This window comes from Lonchura striata, chromosome 8 (genome assembly GCF_046129695.1).
Source record: "Lonchura striata isolate bLonStr1 chromosome 8, bLonStr1.mat, whole genome shotgun sequence".
NCBI lineage: Eukaryota > Metazoa > Chordata > Aves > Passeriformes > Estrildidae > Lonchura > Lonchura striata.
This window is the reverse complement of record NC_134610.1, coordinates 5,593,766-5,616,766: the sequence shown is the minus strand read 5'-3', so window position 1 is coordinate 5,616,766 and position 23,001 is coordinate 5,593,766. Positions and strand designations below refer to the sequence as shown.

Below are 23,001 nucleotides of genomic sequence, written 5' to 3'. Positions count from 1 at the left end.
TTTTCCTTAAGACTGTTCTGATGTACTTCAGGAAAAAGTGCAACCAAGTCTTGTTGGTTTAAAGTGATACAAACTACAGATATAGGCCAGGTAAAATATGTAAGTGAGAACAGAATGAGGCCCTGCATTTTTAGAACTGATAAATGTAGCTCCGAAACTTATTTTTAGAGTTACATAGTTTGCAGTAAGTCAAGTACTTCAAGAGATGAATACCCATCACATATCAATGCTGAGGAAATGGTACTTTGTTGATTATAAATCAAAATTGAAGGTCTTTTTGGGTGCAGCTCATCAAACACTGACTTAGCAAACCATTTTCCTCTGGAATATTTTTCTCCTCAGCAGCCTACAAAGGCAGTTGGGTAATTTTTGTGTTTCAGTATGAAGAAATACTTATCCTTTAATCCTTAAATCACTGCAATTGAGTATAATTTCACGTCAAAAGCAGCCAATAAAAGTACAAAATAGGGATTAGCTGGAGTATTTTTAGATTAAAATTACTTGAGTTGGAAAGAAGTGGCACATAATCTCAGTACCTTCACGAGCACTGTAGCAAGCTGAAGAGGATTTGTTCTGTTTCATTTGAAGACTGATGGCATAAGTTACAAGGGAGAGAAGCTATTATTACAACAGGGAGGATTTCACAATAATCATAATCCACAACTGTACATAAATTTAATTGAGAGTTAATTCTTTTTTTGTCTGATATCTTTTAATCATCAATGCTATACAATACTTCTGCTTCTACCGGCAAAGCACATGGGAAGCAAAGTTAAACCCATCATTTTGGCCATAAATTAGGACACTCATAAAGCTGCAACAATTGCTTCCATTTCTAAGTATTAAAACAAATGACTACTCTCATTTAACCTTGAGGCACAAGATTCTCTTTGCTTGTGTTGTGATATAATTCACAGGAGTGAATATAAGCTTCTGTTGGAACGAAAAAAATAATTCCTCTTCATTCCTTTCCTGAAGTGCTCAAGCTGGCATCATTTAAAGCATGAAGTCCTGGCTCAGTTTGCATATTCAAGAGAAAAATGTAAAACAATCCCCCTGCCTCTGATATACAGCTCTATTTTGAAGGAAGAATGTGCTTGTTTCAGGTCCTGATACCTGTGATATTTCTTAAATCTTTGCCTGGAGTTGTATATGACAGGTATGAATCACAGCAAATGGCAGCTTCACTCTGCATTCCCTTTCTAGAACACAGATAAATTTATTGGTTAATGTTTATGTAAGCACAGTGTAAGTGTGCCTGATTTACTGTACCAATACCTGCAACTGTAGAATGTCTGCTCTACTCAAAAGCATTTAAAGGACCTTTGGGGTGCACAATGTGTATGCCATTATCCCATTAATGACAAGGTGCAGCTTTGGGCAATAACAGAAAAGTTATTTATATGCACAATGATTTTTTTCTTCCTCAACCACTTTTACAGCTTCCCCAAGTTATAGAAGAGTCAATAGCTGGCTTAATGATGCTGGCAGACTAAGTAATACTCTGTACATACTCATGTTAGGGAGAGAAAAATGTTGAGTTTATTTTTGTGACCTTTAGATTCTGAGAACTGGCTAAAATCAATTTAAGTTCCAAGAGATGGGATGATACCTAAACTAAGCAGTAAAATTGCTCCACTTTATGTTAAAATATAACAGCAAGGTAACAATCATTGATTTGGAAACAGAATGGGAAGTGAAGGGGCATTGGTCAAGTGTAGGAGGTCAGGGAACAATTTGACAGGTTTCAAGCCACTCTGTCTTGAATAGTTAGGAAAAAGATTGCAAGGAATCTAACCTGGCAACTATTGTAATTAAGGAATAAACACGAGTACTCCTGGCAGTAAAAAGGGGACAATCATCCAGACTGTCCCTATAGAACCACACACTGAATTATGGGAATATCATTGACAGAGAGCAGGATCAGAGGACAGCAGTTGCTGGGACATTGCCACTTTGTGCCTGAGGTCAGGACCCAGCTTTTCTTTCACCACAGACCTCTTTTAAAGAGACCTTCTCTTCAGTCCTCAGAGATTAATGGGAGCAGCTGATTTTCAGAGCTCCCCAAGGAAGATTATTGCTCAGGCTATGAATACTACAGAAATACTTTATCTGTTGCCTCCAGTTGTTGGTATAGTTCTTCTTACATGACACTTCGTTTATTATTGTCTTCACAGGTCACCTTGCAGAACAGATGCCTTGCAGCAGAAGAATTAGGAAAGAATGAGAGCTGAGTGACACTGGCATGTGTCATGTTCTGATCTTACTGAGGAGGAAACAAATCCTGCGTTCCTGTGCCAGTGCTGTGGCTGAAATACAGATGTGGTGATTCATATCATTGAACAAGCCCTGAATTCCCCCCAGCAGCAAATGAGGTGGTTAATCTATTGGATTTCAACTGATGGAGCCAGGTATTCCTGAAATAATTCCTGCCAGCTGCTCCTCAGGTGCGAGTGACACAACCCAGCCAGCGGCGCTCCATCCTGGAGTACAGCGCGCTGTAATGCCGCACCAGCTCACACTGCCTCACAGCCTTCCTCTGCAAAACCTTTTTAAAATTCTAAAAACAAACCAGAAAGTACCTGCTCTAGGGACTTTGGTACAGCTCCGACCATTTCCAAAAAAGCCAGCAGGGCAGCGGCCACAGAGGTACCCAACGTAGGGCGGCTTGCGGTCGAAGCACGGCGCTCCGGGGAAGCACGGCCGGCTGGCACAGCTGTGAGCCACGGCTCCTGCACGGCCAAAACAAGGCAGGGCAAGCATTTATTCATCATTTTTCAGATGAAATACATATCTAAAAATTTAGCCCAGCTATAGCTTCATAACTGCTTTTATTCTTTTAAAGTCTAATTAATGCAAAATGATACCCAAACCTTGAGCCAAACAGGAGAATGTCCTGTAGGCACAGTGTAACAGAACAGCTGTTTCTCATTAAAGCAAGATTTATTAGTCCTCTAATTACATGTTTTCAAGTTTATTACTCAAAGTTGTCTGGCATTTATCATGTAAAATATAGAAACTGTAATTTTCAGCATAAGTGAAAGATTAACTGAGTGAGAAAAGGTATTATTGACATCTTTTTGGTCTTTTATAATTGGAGGGTAATTATCAAACCTTACAGCACCTATACTGTGCTTTTGAAACTACACTGTGAAGTACATATGTTTCTGATCTGGAAATCATCCTTAATGTGTCAAATCTTGTATTACAGAAAACTGCTTTAATTATCTTAGGACTATATGCAAAATTTAACACTCTGGTAGTATATAATATTTTACCACTTATGATGTCACTGAATAGCAAGTGTATATGAACTGCCTGTGAAGAACATAATAGTGTCAAGACAGAGAACAGATGATGAACACAATCTTAATGATGGTTGTAGATCCTTGTTAATTGCTTATAGTGAGGTGTCCATCATGATTCTCATGTATTTTCTGCATTATTCTTGCACTTTACCTACAGTATCATGATATAGGATACCTGCAGGAGGCAGGTTCTGCTTAGAGATTGGCTGGCCTGGTACTGATATTAAAAAAAAAAAAAGAAGGTAAGAAAAAAAACCCTTTTATTTTACATATAAAATATGTTATTTTTACATGTAATATATGTATATAATATATACATATGTAATATATATAATATATACATATATGTTATTTTTACATATAAAATATGTTATTTATCTGTTGTCTCTGTACAACACATATGACCAATCTCAATTTTTTGCCGCCTGCTTTCACTGGAAAATCAATTAAAATGCAACACATTAGAGCAACACCAACACAATCATTTTGCAGGAGCACACCCATGTCAGAGAGGGCTGCAGCTCTGTGAAAAGCTACTGCCACAGGCAAGTTCATCCTCCAGTTGATCTTATGATTAAAACTCAGTAGCAATTCAGTGGTTGCCTATTGAATCCTGAAATAAAACACCAGCATCACTTGGTCATGGCAAGCTGGCATAAGCTGCCACTTTTATCATCTTGCTTTGCATTGATCACTACAGTTTGGGGTGGTTTTGTCCTACTTCAGAAGTGGTGATGTCTAATTAAGCCTGACCACTCTGTTACTGTTGTAATGCCTCCCTTCCATGTCAAATTGTTTAGCAGCAATCCACATTCTGATGCACTGAATGTTTTTTTCTTAACTCAAATTTTCTTGTTATAATTATCTAGTTTGTGTTTACTGTTTGCAAAGATATGATTTCTGAATCCGTAATCTTTCCCAAATGAAAAAGATTTCATATCCTTGTATACCTACCGTGTCTATCACTTATGTTAAAATTCTTAATTACAGGAGAATCCTTTGTCTCTGAGGATTGCAGTGGCTGCTTAACCTCAGTCCTGTTCAATTCACCTTTGCCACTGCTTAAAGCTTCTGTAACATCAGCAGCAAGCACAGCTGTGGAAAACATCACAGAGACAAAAACAAGGTGTTAGAGCTGAGCTGTGATTGATGCTAAAAAGCCACAGCAACAGCAAATCAGGTAACCTGACACAAGTTTACTCTGGAAGCCAACGAGCAAATAAAGGCAGCTCAGGTGGGTCCAGCTGCTGGCATGCAGCAAAGCTTCAGCCAAGTATAGGAAAAGTTATTACGCCCAAACGTTCTGAAATTTGCTTGTCTGGGAGTCGTAATGTGCACTGTGATCTTTCTTGGGCTCAGGGCACCTGGAAAAGCTCAGGTCAAGCAGTTGTTGACAGCAGTGCTCCTTGGATGGGGATGCTGCACCTCACCCTGGGAGCTGTGCTCTGGCTGAGTTTTGCCCCACTGAAACCTCTCCTTCTCCCTGAAACTCTGGTGAGTGTGTTTGTTCAGTCAGTTCAGCTGCCAACTCTGTGTGGGTTGAAATACTTGTGAAAACTGCACGTGGATGCAATGAAGAAACTCTGAAAAATGTGATTTTCTGCATAATTTTAAGGTAATGAATTAGGGGTAAAGTCTACGTGGATAGTGCTGCAAGTCAAACAGTTATTGTCTTGGGTCTCTTAAGTATTCTCTGCTTTTAATAGAGCCTGAAATTCTGACTCTTTATATATATATATATTTATATATATATAACAATACAATGAGCTGTTGCTCACTGTACAGAGCAACTTCAGTCCTCCTTCCCTTTATACTCACCTAAGCAGGGGAGGTATGAACAAGAATGTTAAGTTTCTGAATCAGAGCTACAAATATTGATTTCTGTCCTATCCTAGGTGAACAAATAAGCCCTCAGGTTTATTCCTTATAATAAATGTTCATTTCAGAAACAGATTTTTTTGTTGTAATTAAAAAATGCAAAGTAAGAAATGTTACATTTTTCAAAAACACATTATTTGGTATATCCTTCCTTTATGGGGCAAGTCAAAATATGCATTTATGAAACAGATGTAAAATCAATTTGAAATAACCAATGTGGCCAAAAGATACATCACAGAAAACTTTATATACAGGTGTTTGGCAATATAATTGAAGGAATGTTTGGTAAATCTGGCAAAAGCTGTGCTGCTGGTGCCAGGGTCCTGCAGCTACCATTCAGTCTGTTTACAGTGGATATTTTTCCTTTCTGTAGTCAATATGAGGAAATGTTAATGGCTGCACAGGAAATATCTGCATCTTTCACTTCTGGGTTTCTTTGGAAATACCAAGAAACAAGTAAAAACTCTTCAGTGTTGACTTATCTCCTTCTGGTTAAAAAAAAATAAATTTGGAGAAGGCTTTTACCTATGTGACTGAAACAAGCAGAGTGTGTGTGAGTCACATCAAGTGCACTGGAAAGGTCTCAGAGCACAAAGTCACCATAGGCTCCCCAATAAAGAGTCTGTTGCTCTAAAAGCAAATATTGAGCAGATTTAAAACTGTTCATGGCCCTTTCCTTCACTAGTTGGATCTGAGGAGTGACTCCATCCCAAGCATCCCCTGGGCTGTGTCCTCTAATGAAAACACACCTTGGAAACAGAGGTGAAAGGATGGAAATGTTTGGCACATTGACCTTTCTTTTCCTCTCCTAGCAGCTGTCACCCAAAGCAAAATCAGCCCTGCAGGTGCTCACCAAATATTCACTCGTGGGTGTACTTTTAGGAGTGAAATAGTGCAGAATGTGCAGAGTATCCTTGGCAAATTATCTGTCTGTGAAATACTTTTTTGTAGGCTGTGGTGCTCATTCTCTACCAAAATGAAAAATAGCAGAGCAATTTGCAAATGTTCACAGTAATATAACATGACAGTGGTATGTTTTTTTACATTTAAGGGTCTGTACTTGAAATGAGTGGCAAAATACTCAATTAGGGATAATAGTAGTAGAATTGAACCCATTCCCCCCCTCCCCCAGTCTCTTAAAATAATCCATGTAAAACACTTACATTTGCAAGTTTTACCATTTCCCTCCATCCCAGTGGGGCAAATTCCACACGCATAAGATCCAAAGGTATTCATACAAGACACTCCAGGAAAACAAAGACTCTCTTCACATTCATTCTTGTCCTCCTGACAAGTAAGCCCTGTAGCAAAGCAAAGGGGAAGTTAATAATCAGGAAAGGTTCCCTGTTTATAGTTCAGCTCAAATGTTGAAGCAGACAAAGGCTCACTCCTCAGCTACAAACTCATTACAGGGTATGTCACTCATGTTCCAGCCACATTCCCCACTGTCTCACTTAAACCTGCTTTTATCACACTGTTTATTACTGTCATTATTGGCACCAGAAGTGCTGAATTTGAGACTACTGCTCATGGAAAGCTGTGCATGTTAAATAAAAATGCACATAAATGAAATTAATATTCCCCCTGCATTTCATGTCTTTGCTGCTGTTTTTGTTGTCTTATTAATGTGAGATCATTGTCATGTATTGAAGACCCCCATGAATTTGGGTTCTTCATTCTTTCATTTAAACCCCATTTTGGCTTTAGGATAAGAGGAGCCATGTACTGACCTCTGTTGTACTTTCTGTTTCTATGTGAACCTCACATAACTGTGACCTAGCCTGATAGAGTCTGGTTGAAGATAAACCCTACAAAATGATTATATTCTTAAAAACAACCCAAATTTTTCTATTTAAAATCAAAATTTGAAGGAACATTCTGAAAATGTCACTGAGCCACAGAACTGGTATTCAGAGGATAGGCTGCCACAGGATCTTAATCCAAAACAATATATCTTGGCTATTGCTGATTTTAGAAAGAAGGTTTTAAAAATCCCTTAAAGCAACTGATTTTAAAATTTACAACTTTGAGTGATTTAATGAATCAAATTAAGAGAGAGTGACCCAAAAGATAGAATTACTATCTGAACAGCAATGAGGCAGAGGAATCAGATATAATGTTGACTAAAACTCCTCCAGGCCTCAGGTGCTGCTGCCTCTGTGCATTTGGGCAAACTTGCTTGACTGCTGCTGGTCACAGGATGTGCAGCCAGAAACCAGCCCAGAGCACTTTGATTAAGGCATCCCCTTTGTCCCTGCAGGAATAAACAAGGAGATTGGGACAGCTTCTGGAGAATCCAGGGACATGCCTCAAGACATAGCACCACGTACAGAAAGGTTTGGTCCATATCAGATATCCAGATTTGTTGTGACAAAAGGTCTAAGGATAAAATAATCTTCTTTTTTTTTTATTTTTTTTCCTTCAAAAAAGAAATTTGTCACAGAGGAATGAATTGCAGGATAATAAAAACAGAGCATTATTATTCATCTCCTACAACATAATCTCTCATTGCTTCAGCATTGCAGACAGCTTCCACTTGTCCTTTCATGTTAAAATAGTATCTCAATGTAGAAAACTAAAACTGAAGTCTCCTTATAGTTTGAGCTGCCTAAAAAGTCAGTGCCATCACCTTCCCATGCCTGCTTCTTCTCAAGGAAAAAAAGAACAGAGCATGAAAGCCACATCCCTTTTCCTGTGCCATCTGAACATAACCTATTATGGTTTTCATGCTTCTTGCTTCAATTATTGAAATCACATCACACAGTGTTGCAGGGCCAGGCTTACCTTTTTCCTTCCCTTGTGAAATTTTGGCTGAGTATTTATATTCTATAATTCAATTACCACATTCCTGGCATCAGGCTGCTTTTCTCTGATGCTGATTTCTGGTGATGCATTGGGAAATTATTAGACATCACATGGAAAATATTGAATGAGGAGCACTCTGATTAGATTAGTAATTACTTTCTTTCTCTGAGTATCATAAAAAGACTAAACATGCTACCATAAACAATGAGAGGAGGATCAAAGTTCCCAGTTTCAGTAACAAGTCACTTCTCCCTTGGCCCCTCTCATACTTTCCTTCTCACCTTTCAATACTCTATTTTCATAAAGGGCTGTCTTTCATATCTCAAAGACAGGGGAATTACAGAAATCAAGGAACATCATAAGTAACGAGCTACAATTCAGCTCCTTGGCTGATTTTTGTGATGTAAAGGTGAAACTATGTAAGCACTGCTTTTCACACAAAGATATTGATTTTAAACAGTGTCTGACCAACTTGGGCAAAATGACAAACCTGATGAATCCAAGGAGAAATGTTTACAAAGACTGAAACTTGTCTGCATGATGCTGAAGAAGCAGCAGAAATGCATATGAAATTGCACCAAGAAGTGTCAATTATTCTGTTTACATGACCTCCTGTGCCCTGTAGCACAGGGGAGTCTCAACTGTCTTGGCACTGCTACAGTACAAGTAAAAATAATAGGAATAGAAGTTCATCAAGTTCCAAGACTGAACCATCTGTTTGTGTGCCAGCTATATTTCTCCATCCCTGCATGGGAAGTTGTTTGAGAAAATAAAGTCCTTTCTTGCCTTGATAGGAGCTGACCACCTACAGATGCAAAGAAAGATTTTTTGATTGTGCTCACATTGAGTCTAAAGGAACAGAAAAATCCTATTTAGGTTCTCTATGGTTATTAGAAACCAGTAACAAATCCTGGGAGTTTCTTCAGTTTCCTGAAATATAAAATGAAATTATGGTTCCATCTTGCTCGCTATCCCACTCCCAGCTTTGTACTAATCCCTGGTATATGGGGAAAGAAATAATGATTTTGTGATTGGGATAGTTATCAAGGAGGAGTTCTCAGGTGGGTGATGCTCTTGCTTTCTGTGGCCAAAAGAATATACAGCAGGGAGCTTTGTTATCTTGTTGACAATGCAGATGAAGAATCAATGAGCTTTGAACACTCAGAGACCCAGTAATAATTCTGGAGTCGGCCTTTCTCAGATTTCCTACTGGCTTTTCTCCCTGCCATTCTCACATTTTACCCTCACACTGATGCACCTGAGTTGCTGCTTTCCTTGCAGGGGAAGCTCTCCCAAGTTCACTTCTTGTTTCTGCTGCCTGCTTGCTGTCATTTGTAAAGATTTGATGGTGAAGTGGTGCTGTCACTTGAGCTGCACAGCATTGCCTTCTCATTAGATTATTGATGGTTTTCTGGGGAATTGAGGCATAAACACAGCATCAAGAATGAGCTTTTATTGTTGTCACGAACCTGCCCTGAAGTAAAATCACCTGCTTCCCAGCTGGCTCGCAGCTCCACTTGTTTATAATTTTTCACCTGCTATTAAAACTTTGCGATGTATTCCTTTTTCACTCAATCATATTTAATTTTCTTTTGTTGCTTGTGTTTTGGCATTTTGGGAAGAAGCAGGAAAAACAGCAAAACCCTTCCACTGTTATTTAACTTGCAAGATCTAAAGGTGAAGGCAAACCTGGTTTTTCTCTGGCCATCAAGGTTCTGTGTGCCCTTGTCTCTCCAGTCAGCAGGTCCACTGAAGTTATTAACTCATGGAATTATATTGATTTTTAATCATTTAATCAAACTCCTAACAGGCAATCAAAACCTTTTATCATTGTATAGCTCCATAAATTACACCATAAAAAATTCCCAAATTTTCCTATGCTCATAGGAATGTTTTTTCCAGGGGATTATAAACATTCTGCATATGTCTTGTTGGCTTAGGGATTTTTATATTTTGATCAAGCTTCTATGTTAGAACTTTATTCTCCCTGCTTAGGTTTGTGTGTTCTTGCCTCAGTGGGGTCTCTGTTGTAAAGATTTTGGACAGCAGCAGGCTTTGGCCATTAGGGAGCATTACCTGGAGTCAGCACAGATTAGGTATCACAGATCTTTTGGGTCATTTTTATGGACTTCTGAGAGATTTTTCTTTTATGTTTCTGCTGGAATTTTATAGAAATGAAATCTGGGCTTGCAGTCCCACATGACCAAAGCAATAAAGCTGCTGACAGACAGGAAAGGTACCTTGCCCACGGAGTAAAATCTGTTCACTGCTTTTGTTTAAAAATGAGTGTTTTTCTCTATATATGCACAATATAGCAGTAATAATTATGTGCATTTGTTGTTACTTCTACTTTATTTTTCAAACTTATAACACTGGCAGCAGCCAACCTCATGGGACTCAAGAATGTGAACAGAACATAACAAACTGATCATCTTTCTTCGCTTAATTTCTTAAAATCACATTTTGGCCAGCTCTTCTGGTCTTGGCTTGGATAGAATTTTGAAACCAAGGCATGAGCCTTGAAGCGTTTCAGGGGTTAGATTTTGTTTCATCATCATGTCTGACAACTCACTGGGATTGGGATTTTCTAATGCTTAAATTTATTGAAGTTTCAAGAGGGACTAGAGGACAAGTTATTTTTCTATGTTTTCCATATTTTCTTCTTCCTAGACTTAAGAAACCTCATTTAATCCTAGTTCTTTCCTCAGCTTAGTTAAATGAAATTAAGTGGATTTTTGCCTTTCTCTATTTCACTCAGTGTTCTCCTAGCTCATTTCATGGAGGGACAAATCCATGGGAAATGAGCAGGAAGCAACAAAGATCTGGGAGGTTCACGTATTCCTTGAGTGATCATTTCAGCACAACAGGGCTTTAGGTCATTTTTCCTCATTATTAGATAGAGAAATATCATCTCTCTATGTCTGAGGCTATGCCAGGGCAGCAGAAGAGCAGGATTTTGTTTGCAGTCCATTTGGAGATGCTGTGGTCTGTGGGAATCCTGGGCATTCCTCTGGCTGCTCTGGCAGGGTCAGGAACCCCCTGGACAGAGCCCCCAGAGACACTGTCTGTGATCTCTGTCCATGGAAAAGAGTTTTCAATCTTACAGCATGAATTACCAGCTCTGAGTGCTTGATATGAGTAATAATTAAGTGTGGCATGGGGTGCAAAAGTAAAATTTTAGGATTCTAGATAAGGGGTCCAAAGGGGACAAGATGGAGGAAATTGGGTGTGCCTTGTCCTTTTTCTCCTTCTTCATGCCCTCCATGTCTCACTGTGGTGTTGGCATTTTTCTGTTGGCTCAGGCTGGGGACACACTGTCCAACGTAGGTGACAGATATTGGCACGTTCTTGTAAATGCAGCCCAGGGAGTTTCTGGTGTTTAATGTTTGTCACATCCCACTGAGGGCAGAGCCCCACACGCTGCCCTGCAGGACAGAGCTGGGCAGGGCAGCAGAACATGTGAGAGAAAAACACAATAAACAACCTTGGAACCAGCACAGATGAATTATGACTTCTTTGGCAATGGGGCTGACAGAGACTTTCTACAATCTCAGAATCATCAATACCACAGATTCTGACAGTGGTCATGCTACACTCAAAGAATCCTGTAGCTCAGTACATCTGAGGTTAAAGCAGAGATGCAAACAGAGAGGTGTTACCTCCCAAACCAGGGGGGCATTTGCAAAAGTAGCTCCCCACGCTGTCCACGCAGGTTCCGCTGCCACAGGGGTTTGATTTGCAGTCCTTGATGTCATCCTGGCAGAATTCTCCATCAAATCCATTTGGACACAAGCACAGGTATTCACCAAGGCCTGGAGGGTATTTAATGTTGGTGACACATGTTCCACCATTGAGGCAGCTGCAGGGCTTCACTCCAACCTGGAAAAGGCAAAAGGGGATTCTGGTAAAGTTCCTCTGAATAACCACAGTTGGGATGTGTATTGTTCCCCTTTAGGAAGGGAGAGATTTCTCTCCAAACATGTTATCCAGTATTATGGAAACTTATTTCTAACCAATTTCCTTTGTCTAGATAGATGGTCTTATACTCACTGCACTTATTTATTTGACTGAGAGCTCCACTTCAAAGAGATTTCTTTTTTCGTCATTTAGGGCACAATCTGACTCCTTATAAGGAAAAAAATCCCAATCTTATTTGCTTTAACAGCAGATTTCACATTGTATCTGAGGGCAGAATTTGTTTCTTATTCTTCAAAGAAGAAAGGAAAAATCTTTTCTCTTTGCCTGCCTGCCCACCTTCCTCTTTCACATTACAAATGGCTCCCAGGCAGGAACACGACTGTGGCATTCCTTATCTTGTGTCTCTCTTCAGGGAAGGGCGATCCATGGTTCTATTTTACGTATGTACAAGAAATGCATTTCTACAGATTCAAAGCTCTGCATTATCTCCCCCAGATAACACAGGTCTAGCTTGAAATATTTCCATTACAGCCATATCTAGGCTCCAGTTTCCCCTTTGCTGTGTGGGTTCAGCAGATTGGTATTTTGTGGTTTGAATGAGCAAAAATAGAAATCTCTGGGAATAAAAATCTTTTCTTCAAAAAACTGTTCTTATGTCAAGAGCCTGCATCCTGCTTTATTAGCTCATCTGATCAGAGGATTAATGTTAGCCCGTACAATAAAGACAAAGCCATGCACAAGCTCTGCCAAGAAACTTAGAGTGTGGAGTAAAGACATAAGAGCAAGACATCCTCTAAAAATATCATTGAAAATGAGTTATAATCTCCCTTTTATAGCTAAAGCCTGGTCTTTTATGTTATATGCTTTTTTTGTGCAATCCAGATGCAAAATGTGAATTTTAAAGCAGATTAATGAACCATTAAAAGGCTCTGCGAGAATGTTCTTTCAAACAGCAATCAATAGCACTCTCTCTTGTTCCCTGTATGTATAGTTTCTATGTTCTCAGAGATATTTATTCCATTAATTGATCATTATTGCTGTGCTGGATATTATGCACTTATGAGGAAATAGCTGAAGCCTTGTTTTTCAAGACAGTAACAAATTATTAGCTATGATGACAATTGCACAATTGCATCGACATGACAAACGGGTTTGTTTTGTTTTTCCTTTAAAGTGTTCTTTCCCTTACCTCAACAGAGTATCTGCTCTGTGCATTGCACTCATCTGACACAGTGAATTCAAAGGTCTGCATTTCTTCTGACTCAACCTTCCAGAGGAGCAGGCCAGCAGGAGAGAGCCTGGCGCCCCGTGGCCCAGCCTCCAAGATGAATAGCACAGCTGACCCTTCTGGATCCACTGCTATTAGCTGGTAAACAAAATTCTCACCAATAAATGTCAGCAGCTGGCTGGAGGGGGCCTGGAACACAGGAGGCAGGTTGTCTAAACAGCAAAAATGAAACCATGATTACATAAACTCCGCTTTCTCCCAAGTAAAGGTTCTCAGAGTGGGTCTTTGAAGGAATGCTCTCAAAGAAAACATGCAGAGCATGCCCAGAGGCTGATGGAGGAAGAGATTTGCGTGTTAGAGGTAGCAAATAGCTTTACCAAAAGAACGCTTTTTTCCTCCCCCTTTTTTTTTTTGTGCCCTATTTTTGTCCCATCCTGCACTTTGATTAATTTTGATGTGCTATCTGATATATGGGAGTAAATAATACATTATTTCTATAACCTCCCCCTAGTCCCAATTCTTCCTAAATCCGCAATTAGTTATATTTCTTATATTACATACTACCTATCATCCATCCATTTAAACATAAATAAAATAAATCTCAAAATGCTGAATGACAAATGAACTGGGTGGGCAACTCAGAAGGAAAAATAAATTGTAACTCTTCCATTGAGTAGGCACTCCTGCCTTTACCCATGAGGAGTAATTAAAGGAGTAGTTTGAGGGAATTCAGTTGGACATTCATCAGGAACAAAGGTTTTTCAGTGCCAGCAGAGATCCATCAGTGATGCTGAGACTGCCCATCCCCAGTGACAGTGGTGTGTACATTGTCACCATTGGCACTTTATTTCTAGGGTTGCTGTTTACATTCAGTATTTCCTTAATGAAGATAACCCCTCTAATTTTACAAGGCTATTTAAAAGCAGAAGATAAATGCTACCTGAAGACACTTCCAATGCACATAGGTAAGGAGGGCAAGGTAGAGAAAATGATTACATTTTATAATTAGAAACCAAGGAGAAGTAAGATCAGATGAGTACCCTGAGGTGACAGCAGCTCTTTTCAGGGCCAGGAATTTCATCTCCATGTCCTAAGCCTCCTCAGTCTCAAGGCATCTCTCCTCTTTAGCCAGTAGTACAAATTGACAGGTATTGATATTTGAAGGAATCTTCTCACAGTGTAATTTGACAGTAGTTTTGTTTAACTTAAAGCACATTTCTAATACCCAGGATTATTTTCAAGCCATGCTCTAACATTATTAACTATATATGTGTTCTCATAAGGACTCCTTGCACTATGCTCATGGGAAATCATCATTAGGGGTTTTTTTGTGGTGCATATAATTTTTCTCCAACTTTGCTTTCCATAGCACAGCTTAGATGATGCAATTATTTAAATATGTGTCTCCTTTATTGCTGCTGTGCTATGAGAGCTTTCTAAAATGCTTGTCCAGCAGATTGTCCTGGCATAACTGTTGAAAGCTTCCATCTATTCATTTACCTTTTATTTCCCAAACACTAAAGCCATGGAGCCCATAAAAGTTGTGCCCAAAGTAATCAATGAAATATTGATGCAGGGTATGCATTTAGGGATAAACACAAAGGTGTTAACTGAATGGATGGTAAGTGGAAGTGGTAGGCACAAAATAACATAAAATCAGATGTTCTGAAAGGAGTCTGTGGAGGAGTGTTTCTAATGCTACAGAAATCTCTTTGCCATCCAGTAAATATATATACACTTTCCCTATTACTGCAGAACTTTTAGAGAAGTTTTCACACTTTTGGAAAAAGGTCTGACAAACATTTTCTTCTAAATATTTTTAAATTTTGACATAATTTTAAAGTGAACTATGATTTCACTTTCAGAGTTCCCAAGTCACTTTTAGTTTTATGAATTTCAAAACACATGCAGTTTTAAAACCATTTCCTGAATTTGAAAATTGAGCTGTCTTGGTATTAGTAATGAGTCTGTCTGTGTGACACCCAGCATCAGCTCATCCCTAGGGATGCTGCTGTTCTGGCCAACAGAATATAAGGTCAGGTTGGATGTGGCTCTGAGCAACCTGGTCTAGTGGAATGTGTCCCTGCCCATGGCAGGGGGTGGGACAAGATGATCTTTGAGGTCCATTTCAAACCCTTCAAAACTTTCTATCATTCTGTGACAGAAAGGAGGCAAGGTTTGTGAGTCACAGATATAACATCCCTCATTGGATTAAGTATTTTTCTGGAGAAAAAAGTGTACAGACTCTCTTTCAGATCTGACTCACCTTTAGGCATTTTAACTACTCATCCAAGTGATGTTCGAATGGATTTTTAGTTGGACAACTTTTGGGATGTAATAAAACCCCAAACAACTGAAGCAGACTGATTCTGTGACTCACACACCTTTCTGTAATGTGTTTGGGTTTACAAAGCCTAAAATGCAGAGAAACTCCTTGTGGAAGCACCACAGGGATTTGCATAAAAGCAGTAATATAATCTTTATATTGACCAGATGCAAACATGCTCATGTAAGGGAGGAGATGGGCTGTGAGGATAAAGCTGCTGGGAGCACGGATTGTCTGTAGAGTGGGGTGAGCAATGGTTGTTGTTTACACTGGGCAGGTAGCCAGGAAAAAACTGTGATTTAGTCTTCATCCTTCAGGAGATGTTTCAAAAGTCAGCCTTCTCCATGACCCCTGCCTCGAGGGGCTGCAGAATGAGCCCCTGGGTTCTGTGGCAGTGCAGGTAATGAGAGCCTGACCACTTGGACTCCCTGCCAGGCCAAGCTCTGCTAGGAGACATTCCATAGGATTTGGCTCAGCGAAAGGAAGCAATTTTTCCAGACACCAAAAATACATGCTGGTGTTTTAAAAACAGTATTTTCCCCAAATTGCCTCCTTAAAGATTGGTACCTGCGAGATGCTGACAGAGATATTTGGGGTTCATCGCCTTGAGCTGACAGACTTGGGCACTGCATGAGGCACTGGTATATCAAATTCTAATTTTTAGGCATTTTTTCATTTATTAATCTGAGATTTATCAGGTTTCAGACAGAACAAGGTACATTGTGCAAGCAGTGGAGTCTGCATTTCTGATGTACCCAATTATTCCCACTGCAAACAGTCCATGTGCAGTGGACAGGATAGATTCGGGTTAGCTAAATGGAGGAATATATTTAATAAAATCAATCATAAATTCCCAGATAAGCACTTCTATGTTCTAGAAAAGAAACCCCTGTCTTACTTTCATTAACAGACCAGGTGAACTTAGAAATGCCAGGTTCACAGAGAAGACAAGGGCTTGTAGGGCTTGACTCTCCTTCACCATAGCAAAGTCCATCTATATTGCATGTATTTTCCTGCCAAAACAAAAAAGGGAAATAAAAAATGGGTTGGAGGTGAAGGTCAATGAAAAAAAAGGAATAAGAAAGATAAGAAATTAGCAATTATTAATTTCTGGATATAAGCAGAAATTCACTTGTCTCTTGAAACAAGGAAACAGCAGCAATTTAAATGTTGGTGCTTTCTGCTTACAGCAAGTAAACTATGGAAGTTTTCCAGTTCCAGCTTGGGATCCTTGTAGCTTTGAATGTTTTAGCTCAGGCAATGTGGTGGTGCTATGTCATAAATGGATGAGGGATGCAACAGAATGTGACTGTTTTCCCATTTTTTACCACGCTCACGTGGTGTGTGTGGTCATTATTCCCAGCTGTCATGTCAGGGATCCAAGAAAGGTCAGCTCCATGGGACTCCCAAAGCCTGAGACCAGGCAAAAGCTCCATTTGGAATATTTCAGTCCTGCTCTTTATAAACATTTGCAGAAGCAATGCTATAAAAGCAGAATAAAGAAGTGCATTAGAATTTAGGCTCCCATGAGAGATTTGTAGAGGGCAGCTGAGCACATCCATGGTGCCTTGGTGGGGCAGAACATCCCAAAAGACACCTGTGAGGAGATGCTCTGTGGGCACAGCAGCCTTTGGGCTGAGCTGCTCCTCTCCCAGCAGGGCCAGGGGGGTCCTGTGGGTCCCACATGGGTTGAAGGCACTTGGGTTATCTAAGAAGGGAACACAATTAACAGATTGGGACATAATTAACTAACAGGGACATAATTAACAGAAGGAGTTAAAGATCTGCCCCATGGGAAGGTCCTGTGGAGGAGTTAGCCTGTGTTGGGCAGGTGGGATTTGATCTGCCCATGCAGATCCCCAGAAAAACCTGGAATACTTCTGGGAACAAGGGGGATGTCCTTGCCACAGTGGGACAGCAGGATGGACAAGCTCCCAAACACATTCTCCCCTTTCCTTCCTTTGCTTTTCTGAGAGTGGTATGTGTCCTGTTATTGTTCCTGTGTTTTCTGTCTATTGCTTTACTGGTGTCCCAAACTTCTTTTGCAAACTGCATTAGTCAATGATACCACTTTAGGGTAATGGGTAAGGTAGAGAAACAAAAAGCATTCTCATAATGGCCACAACATGATAGAACATGACAGATCTTCAGCATTAAAACCTGGATGTTAATTAGATTTTATTACATTGTTGTTTTCAAGGGCTTGATGGTCTGCTGAAAAAAAAAAAAGTGTTTTTTTTTTTTTTCTGATGTGATACAGTGTGGTACAGAATGTGAAATGGGCTGATATAAAATGTCCCCTAATTGAAACACCGTTTCTGAAGCAATTTAGGTGTTGCAGAGTAATGTAGAAGGGATATAATTAGACTGTGGTCTGATGCAATTGGAAGCCTAGATCAAATATTCCCTTGAAGCATCTTAGAATAGAAATTACTATAATCCCTAGAGAACACCATATTGAGAGACCATATACATTTCTGAGTTTCAAAAACTTAAGAAGAAGGAAAGCCTTTGACAAAAACCCTCACTTTAGCTTTAAGTGAAAGGATTCTAACACAATTATTTTTAATCTGAAACGCAGTTGGGCTGTGCTGGGTTTCCCTGCCCTTATCTCTCTGAGGGCAGTGACAGAGGGACTTTGAGACATCCAGTCAGGGTCAAACTACCACACAGGCCTATAAAGTAACTTCTATTCACTCACTTACTTGGGAAAAAAGTGAACTTTTTAAAAATGTTGGTGACTGGTATGTACTTGCAATCAGTGCAGGTTTTAAACCTGTATTTTCCCATTAGCATTAATGAGAATAGTGAGGCAAATGAGTTAAGATGTACCTGATTAATCTTCATTTTATAAAAAAGCAGACTGGTGGCCTCCTATTAATTCATACTTGCCTCAGGGCAGGAAAGCAGGATCAGCACATTCAAATATCCCACCTAATACCCTCCAAAATTTTTTTGAAGCCCCACTGCAAACCAGCTAATTTGCTTAATGTAGGCCTCTGGAAAAAAGAGAAGGGAAGATTTTTTTAAGGGATGCTACAGCAATAATTCCACAGGAAAACAGAGGATTATAGTGCTCTGCAGGCAGTTTCTAACATGTTGGCAGTTTAAAATGTAGCTCTAGACTTTTGGTTATGGTTTTGAAACTGTCAGAATGCTCTATGTTTGTACTTAGCAGTGTTTAATGCAAGCAGGAATGGTTTATGTTCTCTCAAGGGTGTTCTCACATGACAAAAAACTGTATAACATGCATCTTTGTGTGCCTCTTGCTAAGGCAGAAAATGGGAATAGAAATGATATACCCTCACCAAAGAGGATGGGAGAGGGAAAATAGCAGAGACACTTCAGAAGTGGAGTTAAGCCTCACAGGGCAGGCTCCTCACTCTTATTTACTCCCACTAACAGCTGCAAGGGATAAATATTGGCAGCCATGAGCTTTCCTGAGGTGTTTGTGTGAGGAAGGTCCACCATAAAGCACGCTCTATCAGGTGTTCATTCCCCACGTAAATATGAAAAAGAAATAAAATATCGCAGACGCGAGGCTGTGAAAGAGAAAAGCCAAGTGTCGGGCTGTGCAGCTGATCTGTGAAATAGGTTTTCCCCTTCCAGAGCAGTTATTACACACAGCACATCAGAGGGTGGGAGAGGGCTAAGGAAGAGATGAACGATCCGTATTAAACCTTTATGATCTTTAAATTACCTTTAATTTACAAAGTCCGGTGGGGTGGAATTGGCAGAGCTGGCAGAGCGCGTCGTACAGGGTCAGCACGCGGGAATTGCTGTACTGCAAGCCATCGTTAGTGATCTAAATGATACAAAAATCATCTTTAGAAGTAATAATGTTCCATATGGAGACTGTCTGCTCGCTGTGGAGCACATAGCACTGGCCCCTTGAGCTGGACTCGTGCCAGCCAGATAAATTAAACTGCGCACTAACAAATTGCTTAATGCTCCAAACTGGAAATTCTTCATTAATAACCAAAAGATCTTTTGGCTCAGCTGGCATTCAGCTTTCTGATTGCTATTAGGTTTTATCCTGAAGGTGGTTTTTTTTTTTTGGTTTTTTTTTTTTTTTTTTTTCCTTCTTATACCCTTATGGAATCTGTACTCAAGTACTAAAAGGGGGATTTCAAGGGGTTGTGAAACACAATTAACATTTTTGGCTAGGACTCAGAACCACTTTTTTACTAAAAGCAAATAAGTAAGTAAAATCCTTGGCCTGAAAAAAAAAAAAAAAGAATATGCATTATATAGGTTTATTTGAAATTAACTTTATAAAAGATGCAAGGGAGGACAATATGAGAGAGAAACAGTCTCATTTTTGTAGGAAGGTACATTAGAGCAGTCACCTATCCCAGCTCATAATGGATAATTCAGAAAGCTTTAAACATGGCCTTTTTTATATAAGAATGCTTACACAATACCAAAGAGTTGAGTGAATTTATATTTTAATTTTTCCACAGTAAAAGTGAAAAGATACCAGAGAAGCATGGGTAAGTGGATTGCTTTTGAGAGTGCTTTGTGAGATGTCTTGAGTGGTGTGAACCTTAAAGAGCACCCCAAAACCCTGGGGAAGGCCATGCTGTAGACACTGGTGAGAACCAAAAGGAAAGCAAAGCCCTTTTGTCAGGTATTTTTCAGGTTTTGTCCTCTCACAGTCAAAATAAAGCTGCTGTTTAGCAAATCTGACAGGGTTTGCTTTGGATTCATCAGGTACCCCTGTGTTTTCTTGCTATTAAAAACCAATCCCCAGCACTCCTCCACCTCTCCTGAGGCCACAAAGCTGAAACATCCTCAGTCCCTTTGCAGGGGACTTTTACAAGATTGAGGCCATAAAGTTTTTGATCAATCAATAAACTCTTCCAGTTCCCAGAAAGAATGTTAAGTTAAATTGAACGAAGATAAACAGAAGTACAGAGAGCAAAAAACACTTGCTAAGTTTCATAAAAAGCAGGAATATCACAAATTGGTTGAGAGTTCATGGAAGATAATGGAGAAGATTCTCCCACAATGACTTATGGGATGGTTCTGCACTGTGGGCTGAGTGTTTGTGTCTGCAGAAACCACCACAAGGGCAGGAACAGGCAGCATTCATGGATATTCACAATTTCAACTTGTGGAAGTGAAATAACTTCTTTGGACTAATATAAATTAGTCCAAAAATTCAGTAAAATTCATTGATCTAGTAAAATTCATCAGTTTAAGGAAAATATTGGGCTATTGACATATTAGACTATAGTGTGCTGTACTATAGTTAAAGATGCTTTTAAAAGATATAAAGGATTGCTCCTGCAGTTAGACAAAAAATTCAAACAGACAACCCCCCTGTAGACCTGCTCTTCACTGAAAGACTTTGGCAGCAAGATTTCCATTAAGAATTTATTATTCCTGATGCAATTTAAACTTAATTTCAATTAATTATTTTACCAGAGTGTCCAATATTGTCTCAATACAGGTGCACTAATAATGGGTGAAAAAATGGCTAGGCAGGGAAAAATATAAAAAGCTGTAAAATTACACTAATTTTCTGTCTGAAGTGAGCACTGTGAGTGAGATGTAACTCCTGTAATTTGATTATTTTTTTAATCTGTATCTTTTTTCTACATTCTATTTGAAACATCTATTTTGGTCTCTTTTTAGAATTGGGCTGGTTTATAGCTATTTTAATTGCTTTTTCATTAGTCATCTTAGTGATGTGGAACAAACACTTTGATGAGAACTGAGCTGAGCAAATCTTTAATTTGTTTGGCCCTTAAGAGGCAAAAACCCACTTAGAGTTGGGCCTTGTTTGCTTGGTATCATCTGGAAAGAAAGAGCTGCTTCTTCATAGATGCAAAGGATGATCAGGAACTCTGTTGCTTCTGCCTCAGGTTTTTCACCCATTATCAAATGCTCTTGGATATTGGCATCACTCTACATAGACTTTGTAAGAAAGTTTGAAAAAAAAAATTGAAAGGTGAAAAACTGTTCTGAGTTCAAATTCAGTTTTTCTTTCACTTATTTTTTTGTGATTTTTTTTCCCATTCTAGACAAATACAGCAACAACAACTTAATGAAAAGGATGAGAGCTGCTTTCCAAATTAGATAAGTGCCTGCCAAGCTCATTCACCTCTTCACCCAGGCATCTGCCTGGACAGCTCAAGTCATCTGCTGCCCAAGAATGGGTTTGTATTTTGATATCTCAATTAATTATGCCAAACACTCTGGTGTAGCCACATGTACTTTCTTATCTGTGTTCAGCAGCAAGTTTTGGGAACAATGGGCAAAATCTGAAACATGAATACAACAGGAGATTAAATGAAAGAGTGCTGAAAAGAGCTCCTGCTCCCCCAGTGCTGGTAATGAGAAAAGCTGTAGTGAAATTTTTCTGATTCCTTTGAGATTTGATTTGGGAAAGGGGAGAGATTCTGAAAATATTGAAGAGTGACATTTCCAGAAAGAATTGTGTTGACTTTTGGTTCTGAAAAAATCCTTTAGCTATGTTTTACAAAGTAGATACATAGATACCCAGATCATCAATAAGTCTTATGAGCTGCAATAAGTCTTAAGAGGAATTTCCTGAATTTTTGAGCACCTGTGGTATCAGTTGAAAGTAATTTTTTATCTTGAAAAGCTCCACAATTTTGTTCTCTGTGCTGCCATGTAAGGCCAGCTGCCTTTGAAACTGAGCACTAGGCTCTGCCTTCCCAATTTGTTCATCTAAAGATCCACAGGAGTTCCAGACTCACGTGCAGACTGAGATGATTTAATTGAGTATTCGCTGTGTAGCTGTCAGCCTGGTTCCTCTGCAGGGTTTGAAGGAGAGGGAAAGGGCAGAAAGCTTCCAGGTGCAGAGGTTTTCTGGAGCTTTAGTGCATGGAAAGAGTTTTTGTGGCTGTTTTTGAGGGAAAAGAATGAGAAAAATTGTACAGACCTCCTCAGGGCTGAAAGGAAGCACTTGAACACAATCAGAGTTGTAATAGACCTGTGCTGTGAGGACAATGTCCTGGAGCACTGGAGAAACCTTCTTGTGTCCATAGCAGGATTTTAGCTGTCCTCTTGGCCAGGAACACCCATGGGGTTTCTTTTTCAGGTCCTTCCACCATCAGGCAGCATTTTATCTCACAGCTGGCAGAGTTCAGTAGCTTTTTGGAGAAGTTTTGGAGCCCTGAGCAGAGCACCTCCCCTCCTGCTTCAATCCTGGTCTATGACACAAAGAAGGTCCAAGGTGCACCCCAGCAGCAAACAGCCTCTGTACCCATAGGGTTTTACCCTAATGTCCTAAACTCCCAAATCCTTATTTTTTCAAAATAAATGACTGATAGAAGACTTGCCCTGCCAAACATCCTTCTGTTTCCCCCAGGCCACATGGCAGCACGTGTCCTCAGCTGGGTGCAGGACAGGCAGTGGTGATGGGAGTGTTTTACGTGTTTCATTTTGCATGCTGCAATTTTCAGAGCACATCTGCAGTCTCCCTACAATGGCAATATATTCTCCTCAGCTTCAGAGCCTTTAAAAGATCTCAGTCTTGCAAAAAACGAGTGATCTGCAGAAAATAA

The 23,001-nt window shown here is 39.6% G+C and overlaps 1 protein-coding gene across 1 annotated transcript in view; it reads right to left on the bottom strand.

Annotated features, from left to right (window-relative positions):
* The window catches only part of LOC110480621 (von Willebrand factor D and EGF domain-containing protein), a 166,571-nt gene that overhangs the window by 47,246 nt on the left and 96,324 nt on the right, over positions 1-23,001 (bottom strand). Inside the window, 7 exon segments of the mRNA XM_077784840.1 lie at positions 2,583-2,732; positions 4,263-4,403; positions 6,350-6,487; positions 11,651-11,870; positions 13,099-13,349; positions 16,362-16,476; positions 19,164-19,268. Of these exon segments, the coding sequence (XP_077640966.1) occupies positions 2,583-2,732; positions 4,263-4,403; positions 6,350-6,487; positions 11,651-11,870; positions 13,099-13,349; positions 16,362-16,476; positions 19,164-19,268 (1,120 nt within the window).